Here is a 19,135-nt window from a genome sequence, read left to right as displayed (position 1 = left end):
AAGAAAAAAGTTATGAAAGAGAGAGAGGGGGGGGGGGGGGGGGGGGGGGGGGAGAGGGAGATGAGGCGAGAGAGGGATCAACCACTATTCACCATGACGACGAGTTTGTCTAAACAACAAAACAAAAACGAAAAAAAGTAAACAGTTCGGAAAAAACAAAGAAAGAATTGCAATTATTCTGCTATCGATTATAGCTGCAGTGGAATTAACAAAACAGCGATTCATCTTCGAGGAAGACTCTACAAGGAAGTATCTCGTCCCCTTGGCAGACTCTCTCTCTCTCTCTCTCTCTCTCTCTCTCTCTCTCTCTCTCTCTCTCTCTCTCTCTCTCTTTTCCTATGTCTTTCTCTCGCTCTCTCTGGATTTTCCAGCCTCGCTCGATTTTAATTGTATCCGTGGCGATAGTGGACCGGCCCTTCTGAAGCGCAGAGAGAGAGAGAGACAGAGAGAGAGAGAGAGAGATCCACCACTATTCAGCATTACGCCGCAGTGATGAATCGACAAACCACAACGACCAACAGGGAATGAATTGCCGCTTCAGTAGTGTCACTTCAAAGGAAAAGAGTACTTAAAGCACCGGTGAATAAACTAAGCAACCTGCAAGATACCAGTCATTAGAAATGATACTGTTTTTTTTTTTGTTAGGAGTGCCGGGTCTGTGGTGCAAATCCCGCTGTGTCTCTCTCTCCTTGTCTCCCTCTGTCTCTCCATCTCCCCCCCTCTCTCTTGTTTCTGACCTTTGACCTCATCCTGTCTAACGGCACTATCCTCTAGAGCTGGGGCCGTATTCACAAAGCATTTTATCTTACCGCTAGGAGTGCTCCTAACTCGCGCTAAAACATTTTACGTAGGAGTTTTTTCTTAAAAGTTATTCACAAAGCCGCTGAGACCTACTCTTACTAAGGATAAATCACAAAGAGTGAACTAAGAGTGACGCGCCATTGCTATGGATTACGTCAATTCTCGTGCACGAGTTTAGAAGCTGTCAGTTCGGTGATTGGTTGTTCAGACGAGCCCACTGAATCACCGAAAAACAAGGAAATAGCCCAGGCTAGAAATGAATTCCTATTAAGTAGTTATAGTGCAGTTAGCAGAATACACGCATGATGACAATTTTGTGCAGACCACGATAATGACGTTGTAGCCTGCACGTTCAAGAGAGAGAGAAAGCAAACAATAAAAATACGTAAAAGAAAATAAATGTTACGAACTACCCAAGTGTTGACTGATTTGTGCCAAGGTGTTTACCTAAAATGTGTTTTCAAAGTGATCCCTAAATGCCTGTCCACTCGGTTCCACACGGCCAAATTCCTTGTAATGTTGATCGCCATCATCATCATCATCGTCGCCTGGCTGTGGAATGTTCCTCCGCTTGCAGAGGTTGTGTAGAATGGCACATACAGTGATTACTGTGCTTGCCCTCTCTGGGGTGAGGCGTATTTCGCCGTGGAGGACATGAAACCGACGTTTCATCTGCCCAATTCCTCTCTCCACAACATTTCGTGTATGTTTGTGTGCTCGCAAAGAGCCAATACGATGTGTTTTACGCATAGGACTAAGCGTAATCTGCGTAATCACTTACATTTAACTGTGCTCCCGGTTGTGGATTGAGGTAGGGTGTCTAGAGCCACGTCTTGCATGGATAGTCATCACCAGCAAGTGACACCCAACTGGTACATCTCAAAAAGCTGCCTCAGACCGCTCACCATTAAAATGCGCGAATCATGGGTAGCTGAAGATCCTGGCCACTTTGTAACAACATCCAGTAGGCTATGTTAAAATTTGCATCAAAAACAACCTGCGTGTTGATGGAATGCACTTTCTTCCTATTGACGAACACGTCCTCGTCTTTTGATGGCGCAATTATTTTTATTTTTTATAAGTTATATATATATTTTTATAACTTTATAACTTTATAACATTTTATTTCGGGACTAATCGGATTATTCCTGTTAGTCGGGGATGTTATTGCATCGCGCATTAACTCCACAATAAGTTGAATATCCTAACATTTCATCTCGCAGGCATTTTAAGATTCTTTCTGAATAGGTCTTACTGAGTTAGGAGTCCTCTTGAGGACTTTTAAGCTCTCCTAGACTTAGGTGCTACTTTTAGTCCTAAAATACTTTGTGAATTGCTCTTAGTGAAAAAAGTTAGGAGTCCTAAATTTAAGAGTGACACGCCCATTATTTTTAGGAGTTACTCCTAAATTCGCCAGTTAGGACCTACTTTTAGCCCTAAGATCCTTTGTGAATACGGCCCCTGGTTGGTATTAATAATACAGCCATGTCATGAATGTATGGATTAACGTTAATATCATGTTAATGATATGCATGGATGTGTGTATTTCACCTCAGGCTGGATGTGCTCTAAGATTATGAACAGCTATTGAAACCGTCTCTCTCCTCCCTCCCTCTCTTCTTTTCCTCCCCCCCTCCCTCCTCCATTCCCCCTTACTCTCCGTCTTATCTCAACCCTCCCAAACTTTTTATAACCTCCTCCCCCTCCCCGCTCTCTCACCCCTCTCTCCCCAATGTTCCATCGCATCTCTCCTCTCTCCCAAACCTTTCTCTCCCTCCCATTCTCTCTCTCTCTCTCTCTCTCTCTCTCTCTCTCCCCCTTCCCTCCCTCTCCTCCCCCTACCCTCCCTCTCCCCCCTTCCCTCCCTCTCCTCCCCCTCCCTCTCCCCTCTCTCCCCCCTTCCCCCTCTCATCAGAAATGGACTCGTTCCGTATCCTGCTCTACGCGCTCATCTTCGTCCTGAGCGTTGCGGGCAACCTCCTTATCATCGTCGTCTTGGCGATGAACAAGCGCATGCGCACGGTGACAAACTGCTTCCTGCTGTCGCTCGCGCTCAGTGACCTGATGATGGCGCTCTTCTGTATGCCCTTCACGCTCATCCCCAACATCATGGAGGACTTCATCTTCGGCGCTGCCATGTGTAAGATCGTGGCCTACTTCATGGGTAAGGCTACCGGAATATCAATTTTTGTCCTTGTTATTTTAAAACAGTTTTTTTTACAAACTCTTAGGGAACGCATTTATCGGCATTCCCAAAAAAACTGATACAAATCATAGATTTCTGCCACAATCAGAAAATCAATTTCGGAAATAATCTGAATATCGATTCCCCCTTCACACTCATCCCCAACATCATCAACATCATCAGGGGGCAGACTTTTACCTTTAGTCTAAATCGTTTCTTGATTTTCACCAAAATATATAGATTTTATTTTTTTTATCAATGTTTGATGTATATAAACTTAGCACAAAAATTAAGGAAATTTGTGTTTGGTTGATTATTTCTCTGTGGTAACAATGCCAATGGCAATAAATCTTATACCAATATGGCAACAAATCTTATACTGTTGGAAAGCTATAGTTCCCTTTGAAATGGTGCCCCATTTGCAAGGAACATGCACTTGTGGGATGAGCAGCTGAGCTGAGTATGTGGGTTGCGCCCATGAAAAATTCTCTGCCTATGCAAAACAGCTTATTCTGCCATTGACTCGTTTGGTGGATTGGATGATTGAAGTTTGAAGAAACAAGACATATTGGCAATTAAACAATTCATTCATTTCACAAACAGGTGCCTCAGTAGCATGTGGAAGAACCATACACAGCCACAACAGCCTGGCACCTCCTCCTCATGCTGGTCACCAGCCTTGTCACACACTCTAAATTCTCTAATGTCTATCAAACTACCGAAAAAAGGTTTGAGGTTTGCTCATTTAAATGTCTGTAGTTTAAAGAACAAGGTCCAAGAGCTATTTACTATTCTACACGAAAATGATATTCATATTATGGCTGTGTCAGAGACTCATTTGGAAGAAGCCATAGAGGATGCAGCTGTTTCAATTCAAGGTTACAATATATTTAGATTGGACAGACAGGTATGGGGGAGGTACTGCTTTCTACATTCAAAATCATATTCCAGCTAAAATAAGGAAAGATCTAGGTATGGCTGGAGTAGAAGCCTTATGGCTCCAAGTTCATATCCCACATCTGAAACCTATATTGACATGCTGTTGTTATAGGCCACCATGCTCTAATGCTGAATATCTGGATAACATATGCATGATGCTGGAGAATGTAACTGATAATGGCAATGATATTTACATGCTTGGTGATATGAATATAGACTGGTTGTCCAGTAATTGTACATTGAAAAAGAAGTTGAGCAATGCAGCCACATTATGCAACTTATCTCAAGTCATAGGTGTACCCACAAGAACTAATGTCAATAGGGACGGAAGGGTCACGTCAACCTGCATTGATCACTTTTTTACAAATTGTTCTGAAAAATGTTCTAAAGCTGTGTCGGTGCCTGTGGGCTTCAGTGACCACAATATTGTTGCTTTAACTGTGAAAACAAAGGTTCCTAAAGCAGGGCCTACAGTGATTCATAGAAGAACATATAAAACCTTTCTAGAAAAGGATTTTATTGCTGATGTAGAAAATATTGAGTGGGATACTGTGCTTGAGAAGATGCATGTAAATGCTGCACTTGACTTCTTTATGAATTTATTTTCTGCAGTGTGTGATAAACATGCTCCAATTAAGAAATTCACTGTCCGTTCACTTAAAGCGCCTTGGCTGGATGAGGAATTGAGAAAATTGATGAGAGAAAGGGACCTACTGAAAAGATCTGCCATCGTGTCAGGTAATGCAGCAGATTGGCAAGAGTACCGCTCACTAAGAAATATAATAACTAAACTAAATAGACAAAAGAAAAAATATTACTATCATTCTATATTTGAGGAGTGCCATGGGGACAGTAGAAAACTTTGGAGAGTACTTAATGAGGCTATGGGTAGAAGTAAAATGGCCAAAACTCCTTCATTTATTGAGCTGAATGGAGAATTTATTACCAAACCTTCTGACATAGCAAATTATTTCAATAATTACTTCCTCAGTAAAGTAAACACACTACGAAATCAAATGCTGCCTGTTAGTGGTGGGCTGTCCAGAGCTATAATACAAAATCATATTATGTGTGGTAAGGATTGTGAGTTTGATTTCAAGCCAATCAGTGTTGATTATTTGGTTAAGATACTTCAAACAATTAAGTGTGACAAACCTTGTGGGGTTGATAATATTGACGGCAGGCTGCTTCAGCTATCAGCCAAATCAATTGCGAAGCCTGTAGGCCATATTTTCAATTTATGTTTTAAGGAATGCGCTTATCCTGATTTGTGGAAAATTGCAAAGGTTACTCCTCTGTCAAAAAACAGTAGGGAGCCATTTACAGGTCCAAACAGTAGGCCTATCAGCATCCTACCTGTCTTGAGTAAACTTTTGGAGGGAATTATATTTAAGCAGATCCAGCAGTATCTTGCAGAAAACAACATTAACTCAGATCTACAGCATGCATACAAAGCAAGCTACTCTACAAGCACTGCACTGACATGTCTTACTGACGAGTGGTTCAAACAGATTGACATGAAGTCAGTTGTTGGGGTGGTGCTCTTGGATTTCAGCGCAGCCTTTGACATCATAGATCATGAGCTACTACTCATGAAACTATCGGCGTATGGATTCAAAGATTCTGCTAATGAGTTATTGAAGGGCTATTTAGTGAATAGGCAACAATGTGTTAAGTTCAATGGCTCTCTGTCAAATATTGAGACACTCCAGTGTGGAGTTCCTCAGGGAAGCTGCCTTGGCCCCCTTCTCTATTCTATTTTTGTAAATGACATGCCATATGTATTGGAAAATGCAGGAATGGGGATTTATGCAGATGACACAACTATGTATGTATCGTCAGACAGCATTGAACATGTTAATGAGGTGCTTCAACAAGAGTTAAAGCTGGTTTCTGAATGGATCACAGAAAATAAGCTGAAATTGAATGTCTTAAAAACTAAATATATGGCATTAGGTTCTAAATATGCTCTCAGAACAGATCAGAAATTAAGCCTCTCTTTAAAGGGTGCTACGGTAGAATAGGTTAAAGAAGTCAAACTGTTGGGTGTCACAATTGACGAATCACTGTCATGGTCCACTCAAATTAAAAAGACAGTGGTGAGAATGATAAATGGTATCTATGCCATAAGAAGGAGTGCTCATCTGCTTACGAATACATCAATTAGACTAGTCATACCATCTCTAGTTCTGTCAAATTTAGACTACTGTCCTGTTATCTGGTCTAGTGCATCAAAACAAGAAATTAGCAAACTGCAGCTTGCTCAGAACAGAGCGGCAAGACTAGCACTTCGTTGCTCTGTTAGGAGTAGTGTGGATGATATGCACACCAGGCTGTCATGGATGAGGGTGGATGAAAGACTGGCATGCAGCCTTATTCTGTTTCTAAATAATGTGTACTCCTCACAGAAACCCGTCAGTTTGTCTTTACAGCTATCGCCTGTAGATGAGAGACATGGATATAATACCAGACAGGCACTAAGTGGTCACTTTACTTGTCCTCTACCCAAAACCAATGCACTCAAAAAAACAGTAATGTACAGAGCCATTGCATACTGGAATCTGCTCCCCTCATATTTGACTCTAACCAGGAATAAAGGTAAATTCAAAAGGAAACTTAAGGCAGCAATAATCAGAAAGGAAATTAGAGTAGATTAGGTTATTATTTAAGGTATTTTTGGACTGACAAAAATAATTTGTTTTTAATTCTGTTTTTTGTTTTTTGCATTATTTACATGTAATGTAAATGTTGGTTACTAAGTCTGTGTTTTGGTCCCCAACAATGATCATGCTGTACTGCACATTTTTTAATCTGTATTGTAATGTCTTTTGCCTGGACCCCAGGAAGAATAGTCTCCACTATGGTGTGTAGACTAATGGGGATCTTTAATAAACTAAACTAAACACTGCTGTGGGATGGCATCCCATTCTTCAACCAGCATTTGTCGCAAGTCAGCCAACGTGGTTGTGTTGGTCACTCTGGCATGAACAGCACGCCCAAGCTGATCCCACAAGTGTTCAATGGGGTTGAGGTCAGGACTGCTAGCAGGCCATTCCATCCTCTCCACTCCCACATTCTGGAGGTAGTCTCTGATAAACCCCGCCCTGTGGGGGCGAGCGTTGTCATCTTGGAGGATAGAGTTCAGTCCCAGACTCTGGAGATATGGGATTGCCACTGGTTGCAGAATCTCATCTCTATATCTCTGCATTGAGATTGCCTCCAATGATGACAAGCCTCGTTTTTCCAGTGAGGGAGATGCCACCCCACACCATCACACTGCCTCCACCAAAATATGTTATTCTACCGGTGCAGCAATCAGCATAGCGTTCTCCACATCTTCTCCACACTTGATTCAACTGCCGTAGGCAGAATATGGACTCATCACTGAACATAACATTCCTCCAAAATGTTTAGGTTGCAGTGCACGTGTTGCCGACACCAGCGCCAACGGGCCTGACGGTGAAGGGCAGTCATGGCAGGACATATCGTCCTGCCATATCTTCTTGGGCTTTGACATCCCCCGTTACATGGAACTCGGCCTTCAGTTTGGAGAGTGTAGTAGGGCTCACTCCAAATAATGCCGCAACTTGGTTTTGCAGAACACCAGCTTGAAGTTGCCCAATCAAGTGCCAATCAGGCACCTGATTGACAGTACCTGGGGGTACCAGAAGCTCAAAACAAGTGTCAATAGCAACAGCAAAAAATAACCTTTTTGGCAATGGCAGAAAAGATTTGGCAAATTTCTCATGGCGCAACCCACATACTCAGCGCTGCAGATCATCCCACAAATGCATGTTCCTTACAAATGGGGCACCATTTGAAAGGGAGCTAAACAGGCTTTCCAACTGTTTAAGATTTATTGCCAAAAAGCATTGTTACCACAGAGAAATAATCTACCGAACACAAATTTCCTTACTTTTTGTGCTTAGTTTATATAGAGATTTCTTACATTTTCAGAATTATAAGATGTTCGAACAAACCAAACCAAAAGACAAACGTAAATCGTAGTAGTTGTAATAAAAGTAGCAGTGATAGATTAAATTCATTCATTACATTTAATAAATTGTTTGCATAAAACAGCTCTGTGGTTGCCAAACGAGTTTGAAAAGGTGAACACCAATGAAACACTAACACATTATGAAATAAATCGACTTCATAATTGGTTGCATTTCCGTGATAAGCTCTCTGACCTTTTGAGACCCCCTCTTCCCCCCAATACCCCCACCTCCCACAGAGCTGATCTTCTCTCTGAACACTCTCTCTCTCTCTCTCTCTCTCTCTCTCTCTCTCTCTCTCTCTCTCTCTCTCTCTCTCTCTCTCTCTCTCTCTCTCTCTCTCTCTCTCTCTCTCTCTCCTCCCACATAGATGAGCCTCACCCTGAACACGATCGTCGTCTCAGTAATGAACATTAGCCGCCATGATAGATTACATGCTAGCTCAGGAAACAGACCAATCGATGCCTGTGGGCAATCACTATCTTAACATCTCAACCGCGGCGCAAGGTAGGGGTTAGGGGGGCAATTCCAAGAAATGTCGAGGCAATTATGGGATCAGGAATCTTCAGAATCTGAATGAGGGCATGTTCAGCAGGCAGCCATTTTGTTTCAAACGTATCTCTCTCTATTTCTACCTCTCTCTACTGCTCTGTCTCTACATCTCTCTCTCTCTTCCTCTCTACCTCTCTCTTCCTCTCTTCCTCTCTATCTCTCTCTCTTCCTCTATCTCTCTCTCTTCCTCTCTACCTCTCTCTCTTCCTCTCTTCCTCTCTCTCTCTCTCTCTCTCTCTCTCTCTCTCTCTCTCTCTCTCTCTCTCTCTCTCTCTCTCTCTCTCTCTCTCTCTCTCTCGCCTCGGCGTCATCCTCGACAACACCCTCTCATTCGCACCCCATATTCACAACATCACCCGGACTGCATTCTTCCACCTCCGCAACATCGCCAGACTCCACCCATCACTGACCCAATCCAGCACTGAAATCCTAGTTCACTCATTTGTCACATCACGCATAGACTACTGCAACGCCCTACTCACCGGACTCCCCACCAAACTCATCAACAGACTGCAGATCATTCAGAACTCAGCCGCCCGGATCATCACCCGCACCAAATCATCTGACCACATCACCCCTGTCCTCATCCAACTTCACTGGCTCCCAGTACACTACCGCATCCAATACAAAACCCTACTCCTCACCTACAAAGCTCTCCACAACCTAGCCCCCAGTTACCTCTGCGACCTCCTCCAAGAATACACTCCCTCCCGCTCCCTCCGCTCAACCTCTGCTGGACTACTATGTATCCCCACATCACGGCTCATTACAATGGGTGCCCGGTCATTCGGCTGTTCTGCAGCCAGGCTCTGGAACTCCCTCCCCCCACACATAAAACAGTCAGACACCATTACAACCTTTAAGTCACAACTCAAAACTCAACTGTTCAAACTCGCACACAACGTCTAACTGATCACTGTCTTGATTGTTTGTTTTGTCTTGTTTTTGTTTTATTTATTTATTTATTTTTTCCACAATGTCCTGTTTTTAAACGATTTATGATAACATTATGCTCTGTAAGGTGACCTTGGGTGTCTTGAAAGGCGCCCTTTAAATTAAATGCATTATTATTATTATTATTATTATTATATGGAATATATGGTTCTATGGAATAACCAGTTTCAGTTAAAATTACATAACCGGAAGACTATTTCGTTTTTTATAGATTAGAAATTAGATATCCTTGTAATTTAAGAACTAAATATCCACATTGGAAATGAAAACTACGAAAATCTAAAAAGAAAAAATATTCATAAATATTTATCTACTTGAAGGTAAAAGTTGTTAAATTCAGGCCCCTGTAATGGCGCGACAGGCCATTACAGGGGAATTTCCTCCTTTGCCTAATCAAACGATCCACAAACCGTGCCAAAATATTCCTTGAAAAACAACCCCTAATCAAGTTACCCTGCACCCACATGCTAATCAATCTAATCTGTGGCTGAACAACAAGTGTTGATGTTTGCTGACCTTAACCCAGCCTGTTAAACTGGCTTAACATTTCAACAGACGACATAACATGATTGGGTTCGCCTTCATTAAAATTCACTTCTCAAACCACCAACATCGCCTCGAGTACCCACTACCTTTCTTTCATCATGAACTTTTTTTATTAGATTCAAGGTCCATTTTAAATGACATTACAATACAAAAAGATAGACAACACACCTATACATCTTACTTCTATAATAGCAGGCCTGTCACACCAGTTACTGAAGTTACTCATGTGCACCTGGGCCAAACAGATTGCAGCTCACACACACACACAGCACGCGCAAACGCATACATACACCTCAAGCACGCACCTACACACCGCATACATACGCCGCACACACACGTGCACGAACATACATGGAAACGCACACACACACACACACACACGCGTACACACACGCGCGTACACGAACACACACACACACACACACGCGCACGCACACACACCAAACGTCAAGACAAAGGCAGCGAAAAATACACGGAAGCGCACACACGCACGCACAATCACACAAACACTACGTCAAGACAAAGGCAGCGACACACTCGCCGAGCTAAGACGTTATGTTTTTAATTGTTGCATTATCGACTGGGGTTTCCACATTATTGCTATGGGTTTAATTACAACTAGAGGTTGAGCGAGCGCAATGCTTCCAAAACTCTAGTTAGAATTAAAACATTCCTGCCTCTTACAAATGTCTCCAAATGTATGACTGGTAGCTTACTGTACTATAACTTGGGTTCGACAGCAGCATTTTAATTACATTCTTTGAGTCATTCAAGCGACCGATAAATCTGTACATAAGGTTCCTCAATAAAGCTTGTAAGGTGTTAACTTCTATATTCACAATTGCACTATATGCGTCTTTATGGTATCGACAGCGATACATTGTTGTTTCTCGTTCTTCTGACAAATGCACTTAATGTAAGTCGCTGTGGATAAAAGCGTCTGCTAAATGCCCTGAATGTAATATAAAATATGGTTAAGATAAACCTTGGCTACACTCCAAAAACAATTCTGTACTTCCTCCTTCCTATATGGCTCTTGTCGAAATGTTTTAATTGTTGTTTCCAGCGATGGGAAGATTGGATGAGAGAGAGAGAGAGAGAGAGAGAGAGAGAGAGAGAGAGAGAGAGAGAGAGAGAGAGAGAGAGAGAGAGAGACGTTTTAATTGTTGATTCCAGCAATGGGAAAAATAAGGTATATCGACATATTGATCAAATGTCGTGGAAAATGGTAGAGGCTATAATAGGCTATTTTCAGCTCAGGAGGTAGAGCAGTTGACTTGTGAACAGAAGGCTACAAGTTCGATCCCTGGATTCTCCAATAGCGGAGTGTTGAGGTGTCTCTGAGCGAGACGATTGAGACACCTCTGAGCGAGACACCTCACCCTGACTGCACCTGACGAGCTGGCTGTCGCCCTGAGGACTCCGCCATCGCTGTGTGAATGGTTGTGAAGCATCTGCTAATATTAAATGTAAATTCCAAATATTGTAACTCTTGAAGACAGGTCACACTCGACAAACCTTGAAACTCAATTTTAGCATTTTGTTTTAAGGTTACGGGAGGCTAAATAGAATGGGGCAGCAGTCTAGCAACAAAATAAACCCAGAGAGAAGCCAACCCATTGAAGGGTTTGAGAGGGTTTTTTAAGCCTTATCAGTGTCTCGCAGTACCACCACTGTCTCCTCTACCCTGTGTTCACACATGGGGGATCAATGCACAGAGAGAGAGACAACTTTATTTACATATTAATTATATTACATGAACATTAATAAAGTGCAATTTGTGCGTCTCTTAACCTCGAAAACAAACTATCTTTGAAAAATGTGTGCAAACAGCAAGTCATCTTCCACAATAGAGCAGACAATGTTTTTATAGCACCAGCGATTTTTAAAAGTGTCCAAATCCCCAATATTCCTATAAAACGTGTACTCTAGCCACAGCCTGGCCCTGATGTTACAGAGCCAGACCGTGCGTGAATCTTGTCCTTCTCTGTTTTCCACACGGTTTTTCCTACTAATATAGATTGCCATTTTTGCTTCCCCCGAGAGATAATTTAATAATTGCCACTTGTCTTTTCCTTCTTTTTTGTACACAGCCCCCATGATAAAGACATTCTCAGAGAAGCTGACACCAAACAAATTAAAAACCAATGCTAAAAGAGTGTAAAACTGTGCGAGCCTCCTACACTCAGTAAAAACATGAAAAACAGTCTCACAGAGATTACAAAAAGGACATGTGCTAGAAACAACTGGATTAAGAACAGAAATAAAAGAATTGGAGGCGATGGCGCCATGTAAAATTCTCCACTGGAGGTCGGCAGTTCGCTTCTTTAAGGGAGGTTTATAAAACAATTTCCACTGTGGGCCGGGCCCAATACGCCCCCCTAATCTGTTGGTCCACACAGTGGGGGGGCGATTGCTCAGCCCGGCTCGGTTGATGCTTTTTACGCAGTTTGCATAGATCGTTTTTTTGTCAGCCTTGTTCCTGGAGAGCCTATCTGGGCAACAGGGGGTGAGCAGGGGGCCTGTCAGCTCCCCTACCACGGGGCTCAGGTGGACATCAGGGAAGGGGTCAGCGGGATCTGGTGTGGCTCCCCCTACGTTGTAGTCCACCAGAAGTCTTTTCTCCTCAATGGTCAGCCTCTGCCTCCAGAGCTCCAGGAGTCTCCCAGCCACTCTATGTGAACGAAGGCCCAGCAGAGTGCCCAGGGCCCCAGCATTGTCCAGCGCTGGCCCCACTACGTCCAACAGCTGCTGCAGGCAAACGGTCCCTGAGCTACACAGTGCCCCCGTCAGGCCGGGGGTGGTACTATTGGTGATGTCCAGCCTGGCCCCGTGGATCAGTGGCTCCTTCAACAACCAGTACAGAGAGTTAGCTTCTTGACACGGTTTATGATTAAAAAGGGCCCATGACTTAAAAACACCCTGATAAAACGGAGGCAACCCACTTAATTTTAAAAATTTAGAATCAGTTAAAAACAGAGCAGTATCCAGCCCCAGGTTACTTACACGTCTGAGAATGCAGCTGGCCACATTCCTCCACACCAAGTCTCTCGGCCCAGACAGAAACTTTTGCAAAAACTGAATTCTAAATGTAGCTGTTCTACTGGCCAGGTGGATGAGGCCCTGTCCCCCCTCCTCTCTAGATAAAAACAGCACTCCCTGTGGCACCCAGTGCAACCCATCCCAAAAAAAATCCACCATCTTCCTTTTGATTTGGGCTAGTAAGCCTGAGGGAGGGTCAACACACGCAAGCCGGTGCCACAGTTGGGAGGCTACTAGATTATTTAAAACCAGGACTCTACCCCTATAAGACATTTGGGGCAGTAGCCATTTCCATTTTTTCAGTTTAGCTTCAACTTTTCCCGTGACGTCCTCCCAGTTCTTCTGGACAATGGTTCCCTCCCCGAGAAAGACACCAAGGTACTTCAGACCATCCTTCCTCCAGGTCAAATTTTGGGGAAGAACTGGGAGACCGCCACGCCATTCACCGACAGCGAGGGCCTCGCTCTTTGCCCAGTTAACCCTTGCTTCCGAAGCTGCTGTAAAATCACTAATAATATTCGTTAAAATATCCACATCCCTTTGGTTCCTAGTAAAAACAATGACATCATCAGCATACGCAGATAAAACAATGTTCTCATTAAAACCAGGTAAAACCAGACCTTGTAGGCTGGAGCGGATTTTGCTGAGGAGGGGTTCCAGGGAGAGTGCATAGAGCATCCCGGACAGAGCACAGCCCTGCCTAACACCTCTACACACTCTAAAAGGAGCACACAGACCGCCGTTAAATTTCAGCACACTCTCAACCTCACTGTACAAAACTTTGATCCTGGCTATGAACTCAGCGCTGAACCCAAATTTCTCCATAATTTTCCAGAGGAAGTTGTGTTCAACGCGGTCAAATGCCTTTTCCTGGTCTAGGGAAATCAAACCAGTATCAATGCCAATAGACTTAGAGACCTCCAAGACATCCCGAATCAGGCAGACATTGTCTACCATTGACCTGCCGGGCACACAGTACGTCTGGTCCCGATGGATGGACTGCTCCATAGCTTCCCTCAGCCTGTTGGCGAAGGCTTTGGACAGAAGCTTGTAATCCACACAAAGCAAAGACACAGGTCGCCAGTTCTTAATGTCTTGCAAATTCCCCTTTTTCGGGAGCAGCGTGATGACTGCTCTACGGCAGGACATTGGCATAGAGCCGCAGGCCAGGCTCTCGTTAAAAACATCCAACAAGTCTGCGGATACAATTTCCCAGTATGCTTTGTAGAATTCCACCGTCAGACCGTTGATGCCCGGAGCCCTCCGCCCCTGCATGCTCTGCAGGGCGGCAAGCAGCTCTTCAATGCGCAGAGGCCTCTCCAACTGTGAGTTGGTCTCAGTAGAGACCTGAGGTAGCCCAGTGCAGAACCCCTCCAATGTGTCCTTCTCCTCATACTCCGAAGAGTAGAGTGAGGAATAGAACTCAACAGCCCTTGCTCTTATCTGCCCTGGCTCTGTCAGCTCCTGACCTGTGTCTGAGAGCAGTGTGTGGATTACACGCCTCTGTCCGTTCCTCCTCTCCAGGCCGAAGAAGAAGCTAGAGGGAGCATCCATCTCAGAGATGTTCTGAACTCGGGACCTGACTAACGCACCCTGTACTTTGGTGTCCAGCAGGTTAGCTAAAGCTAGCTTTTTTTCTTTGAGGATTTCAATATATCCCCGTTCTCCAGATGACTCACTCATCTTTTCCAGCTCCACTCTAACAGTCTCCAAGTCCTTCATAGACCTAGTGATGTCCTGTGAGACATTGAGGGTGTGCTGCTGACACAGAAGCTGAATTTGAGTCTTTCCATGGTCCCACCACTGCCTAAGACTACTAAAATCCCCCTTTGTCTGCCTAAAAACACCCCAAAAAAAAACTAAAACATCCCTAAACTTTCTGTCCAATGTTAAAACAAAGCACTTTTTGGCTTAAAATCTCTAATGAAAACATGACATACAAGCAAGGAATGATCACTAAAACCAGTGGGCATCATTTTACACATTTTAAAAATGTTAAAATGATGTTTAAAAACATAAAAACGATCAAGCCTAGCTAAGGAGATCCTACCCTCTCTGAGGTGGGACCATGTGTACTGTCGGCAGTCTACATGCATCCTTCTCCACACGTCCACCAGGCCATGAGAAAAGACCAGCTGCCTCAGTGCATGTTGAGAGGCTGGATGTGGCTCTGCATGGTTGCGATCCAACGCCGCATTTTCTGTACAATTAAAATCCCCACCCAAGAATAAATAATCCTCAGAGTTGCACCTATTTAATTCATCTGCTATTTTTTCTAAAAACAGCTTCCTCTCTGTACCGTTGGTTGGAGCATAGACATTTATAAAAACCACATTAAATTGCTCAAACCGTGCTTTAATTAAAAGCAACCTCCCCATAATAACATGCTCTACCTCCATGGAGACTGGAGAGAAACTCCTCGAGAAGAGGAAGCCCACTCCGCCACTGAGACTGGTGTTGTGGCTCAGGACTACCTCTCCTTCCCATTCCCTTCTCCACACTCCCTCGTTCTCACAACAACTATGGGTTTCTTGTAGAAAAAGGACATCCAATTGTTTTGTTTTAAGAGTCTCGTAAATGAGTGCCCTTTTTTTTGCCTCCCTTGCTCCATTAACATTAAGACTTCCCATACTAAAAATGCAGTCATGAGTGAGATATTGAAAATAAAAGTAATACAACCATTAATTTAGTTAAAACACACATTGGAGTTTCTACGCTCATTGCTGTTCATCTGCCTTCTCGCTTTCAGCACCAGTTTCCTCAGTCTATACATTTCCTGGTCTGTAATGCCATACTCCAGTCGGTTGTTCGCATAAAATCTGGCAGAATAATAAAAAGCTGGAATGTCTGGGAAATATTCCTCGATTTTAACTCCTTTCACATTCTTGATGTCCTGAAGAAAGGACTTAATTTTTTCCGAAGAATATATTTTCTTTTGCTGACTGCAACTTAGCTTCTCCATGGGCAAGATGTCACTGTCATCCGAGAGACTTTCCTCTCCACTGTCACTGTCCGTCTTCTCGGTTTGCTTTTTCCCAGCCTGCTTGTCTTTCCCCAACCTGCCTGCCTTTGCCTCACTGCTTTTGCTTTTAACCTTCCCTCTGCGTTTTGCTGCAGGCTTTGGCCTTCCTTCTGCTGCTTCCTCCTCCACCACCATCTCCTCTTCTTCTACCCGTTCCGCCCATGAGCTGCCCTCTTCTCGCCCCTGCATCTCACTGGCTTCCCCTGCCTCACCTACTGTTTCCTCTGATTCAGATGGTTTACCCTGTGATTCGCTAATCTCGGTCACCTCTTTCATATTTTCCTCCCCACCACTTCCTCCTATCGTCTCTGTAATTCCCTCACTCATCTCATTTTCTCCCACCTTTTTGTGTTTTTCACTTAATTTTACCCCACTGACCTCACTCTCGCCCACTTCAACCTCAGCTGGTTTACCCTGTGCCTTGCTGAACTCGCTCACCTCTTTCACATTCTTCTCCCCCTCGGGGGGCCCCGCAACGGCACGCCCCTCCGTTGGGGTAGCCACATCCGCGGAACCGAGCTCCGCGGAGAGCACCCCCCGCCCCGCTGGGTCTCCGCTGCCCCCCCCGGGCCAGGCGGAGCCGGCTCCCCGCGCCCCGGACAGGCCCTCACGGTGTGTCCCTCCACACCACAACCAAAGCATTTCATCACAGACGAGGAAGCAAAAATCACGTAATCATAATCATCCACTTTAAAATGAAAACGGAGGTTGAGCTCCGCCTCCCGATTGTTAAGTATCATATATATGTGTCTCCGGTGAGACACTACGTGTTTCATCAAAGGAGACTTAAACCCAGACAGGATCTTTTTCATCGGTGATACGATTTTTCCATGTCTGGATAGCTCTCTACTGAGAAACTCGTCAGTATAAACAGGAGGGACATTTGACAAAGTTATTCTTGTTGCCGGCAGTATCAGCGGCAGCACTTGCACAAACATTCCATTCACCGTGAGGCCCGTCTCGACGACGCGGTTCACCTTCTCCACCTGGTCCAGGAAGAGGACCACGGCACTGTTCATTCGAGCGGCCGATTTCACGCTGCCATGCCCGACTACTCCCCCCACAGCCAGCCCGATGTCCTCCACGCTACACGGGAAACCGGCACCAACTTTGATTCCATGCTTCCTCGTGAGCTGAGCGAACTCGCCATTCACCATGGCGTCAACGCAAGACGCCGACCGGCGATTACGCCGGCAGGCACAACCCCACACACAAAACCCCTAAACCCCCAGAAAACAAGTGTTAATAAAATAACTATCACCAGTGCACTCTCATTAAATTATAATTCAATACAAACAAAAATAAATCAAGATTGAAACGCACACGCTCCCGACTCACTCACACAACTCGCTCCCAGCATGCACCAGAGAGAGAGAGAGAGAGAGAGAGAGAGAGAGAGAGATGTAATTGGGAGCTTTGGTCCCTGTGTTCCTTCATGCACAGAATACATATCCCTCAGCAGCAGGCAGCTCCAGTAAACTTCACCGGTCCCATCGTTGGAGTTGCCGGCACCTCTCTGTCTCTCTGTCTCTTTCTCTGTCTCTGTCTCTCTGTCTCTCTCTGCTCCACGCTCGACCGGTCTCGACTAATTGAATCCGTGCCGAGCTGCGATTGTGAGTTTGTTTTTTTAAGGGTTGGCCGTCCGATCAAGACACACCGCTTGCGTTTTTTTAACAATGATTCAAAGAGAGGTTTAAAAGATGCAGAGTTGTTGGCTGTAACTCAGAGGAAGAAGGCCTGTATCTGGTGATTTAACGTTTTGGATTTTACAATATATCTCTGTTGATACAGTAAGGATATTCATTGAACCAAGTGCCAAGCACCTCGACACTCTAGTTCTAGCTAGGAGGAGCCGGGGACCGAGAGAGAGAGAGAGAGAGAGAGAGAGAGAGAGGAGAGAGAGAGAGAGAGAGAGAGAGAGAGAGAGAGAGAGAGAGAGAGAGAGAGAGAGAGAGAGAGAGAGAGAGAGAGAGAGAGAGAGAGAGAGAGAGAGAGAGAGAGAGAGAGAGAGAGAGAGAGAGAGAGAGAGTCAGTTAAAGAGGGAGACCAGGAGAGAGAGATAGAGACTTGGATTTTTAAAACCTTTTTATACATTTTTTATTATTTTTTTATTTTATAAACTCATCACTTCAAACAAAAACAAAATCAAAAACAAAACATACAAAACAAGTGAAAACAAGCAAACAAAAACCAACTTACAAACAAATAAACACACATAATAATCTCTCCTTCAGGCCAACCCTTCCCGGAATACAAGTTCTCCCTCTTCCACCTCGCACAGAGCTGCTCCACAACACCACCTACTGCTGAAAGTCTCTAGATCTTTCATTTCCCTGTAGAATCTGTAATCTATTAAGATCCTTTACCTCAAAACTTTTGGCCAAATACACCTTTAAATCAACAACCAGGTTGCACTCAACCTTTCTCTTGCAGCTTATATAAATAACCATTTTTGATTGCCCAATTATAAAATTTAAAAGTTTACACTACAAGTTTTTCCTATATTTAAAACCGTGAAAGATTCCTGAAAAGCTTCTCTAAAAAGGGGAACAGAGTGGAATGTCAGGGGGCATTCTAAAAAAACAGTGAAAAATGGTTCCCTCTGCGGACAAGAAGGACAAACATTAGAAACACTGGGATTTAAAAGCGAGATAAAAAGAGTTAACAGGTATTATTCCATGTAAAAGTCTCCATTGTAATTCAGCAATCTTTTTGACCAATGCTTGTTTGTACAGTGCCCTCCACTCAGGCCTCACATCCTCCTTCGCACGAAAATGAGCCCTCCAGGACTGTCCATTCAATTTTGTCTTGTTTAAAACCTTTACACAGAGGGAATACGCAGCTTTACCTTTTAAATCACTAAAACCATTTTTTTTTTTTGTTTTAAAACATGCCAGAGCAGTCTTTAAAATCAGGGACAATATCAGGGGAAGGATCGTCACAGTCAGGAACTCTAAAACCATTGTAAAACATCCTAAAAAGAACACACTCGTTTCCAGTCAGTTGATGTTGTTGTGGAATGCCTTGAAAGCATCCCACCGAAACCATTGGTTCATTGAGCAGCCAGTACAACGAGGCGGGGCAAACAACCCTTTTCTT

At 44.0% G+C, this 19,135-nt stretch overlaps 1 protein-coding gene across 1 annotated transcript in view; it reads left to right on the top strand.

The window, feature by feature from the left end:
- LOC132460681 (cholecystokinin receptor-like) overlaps positions 1 to 19,135 on the top strand; it is a 97,888-nt gene that overhangs the window by 23,480 nt on the left and 55,273 nt on the right. Inside the window, exon 2 of the mRNA XM_060055520.1 lies at positions 2,717 to 2,965. Within this exon, the coding sequence (XP_059911503.1) occupies positions 2,717 to 2,965 (249 nt within the window). The remainder of the gene's footprint in view (positions 1 to 2,716; positions 2,966 to 19,135) is intronic.

This window comes from Gadus macrocephalus, chromosome 7, assembly GCF_031168955.1.
Source record: "Gadus macrocephalus chromosome 7, ASM3116895v1".
NCBI classification, from domain to species: domain Eukaryota; kingdom Metazoa; phylum Chordata; class Actinopteri; order Gadiformes; family Gadidae; genus Gadus; species Gadus macrocephalus.
Note: the sequence above shows the minus strand (reverse complement) of the source record. Positions and strands in the feature narration are given on the sequence as shown.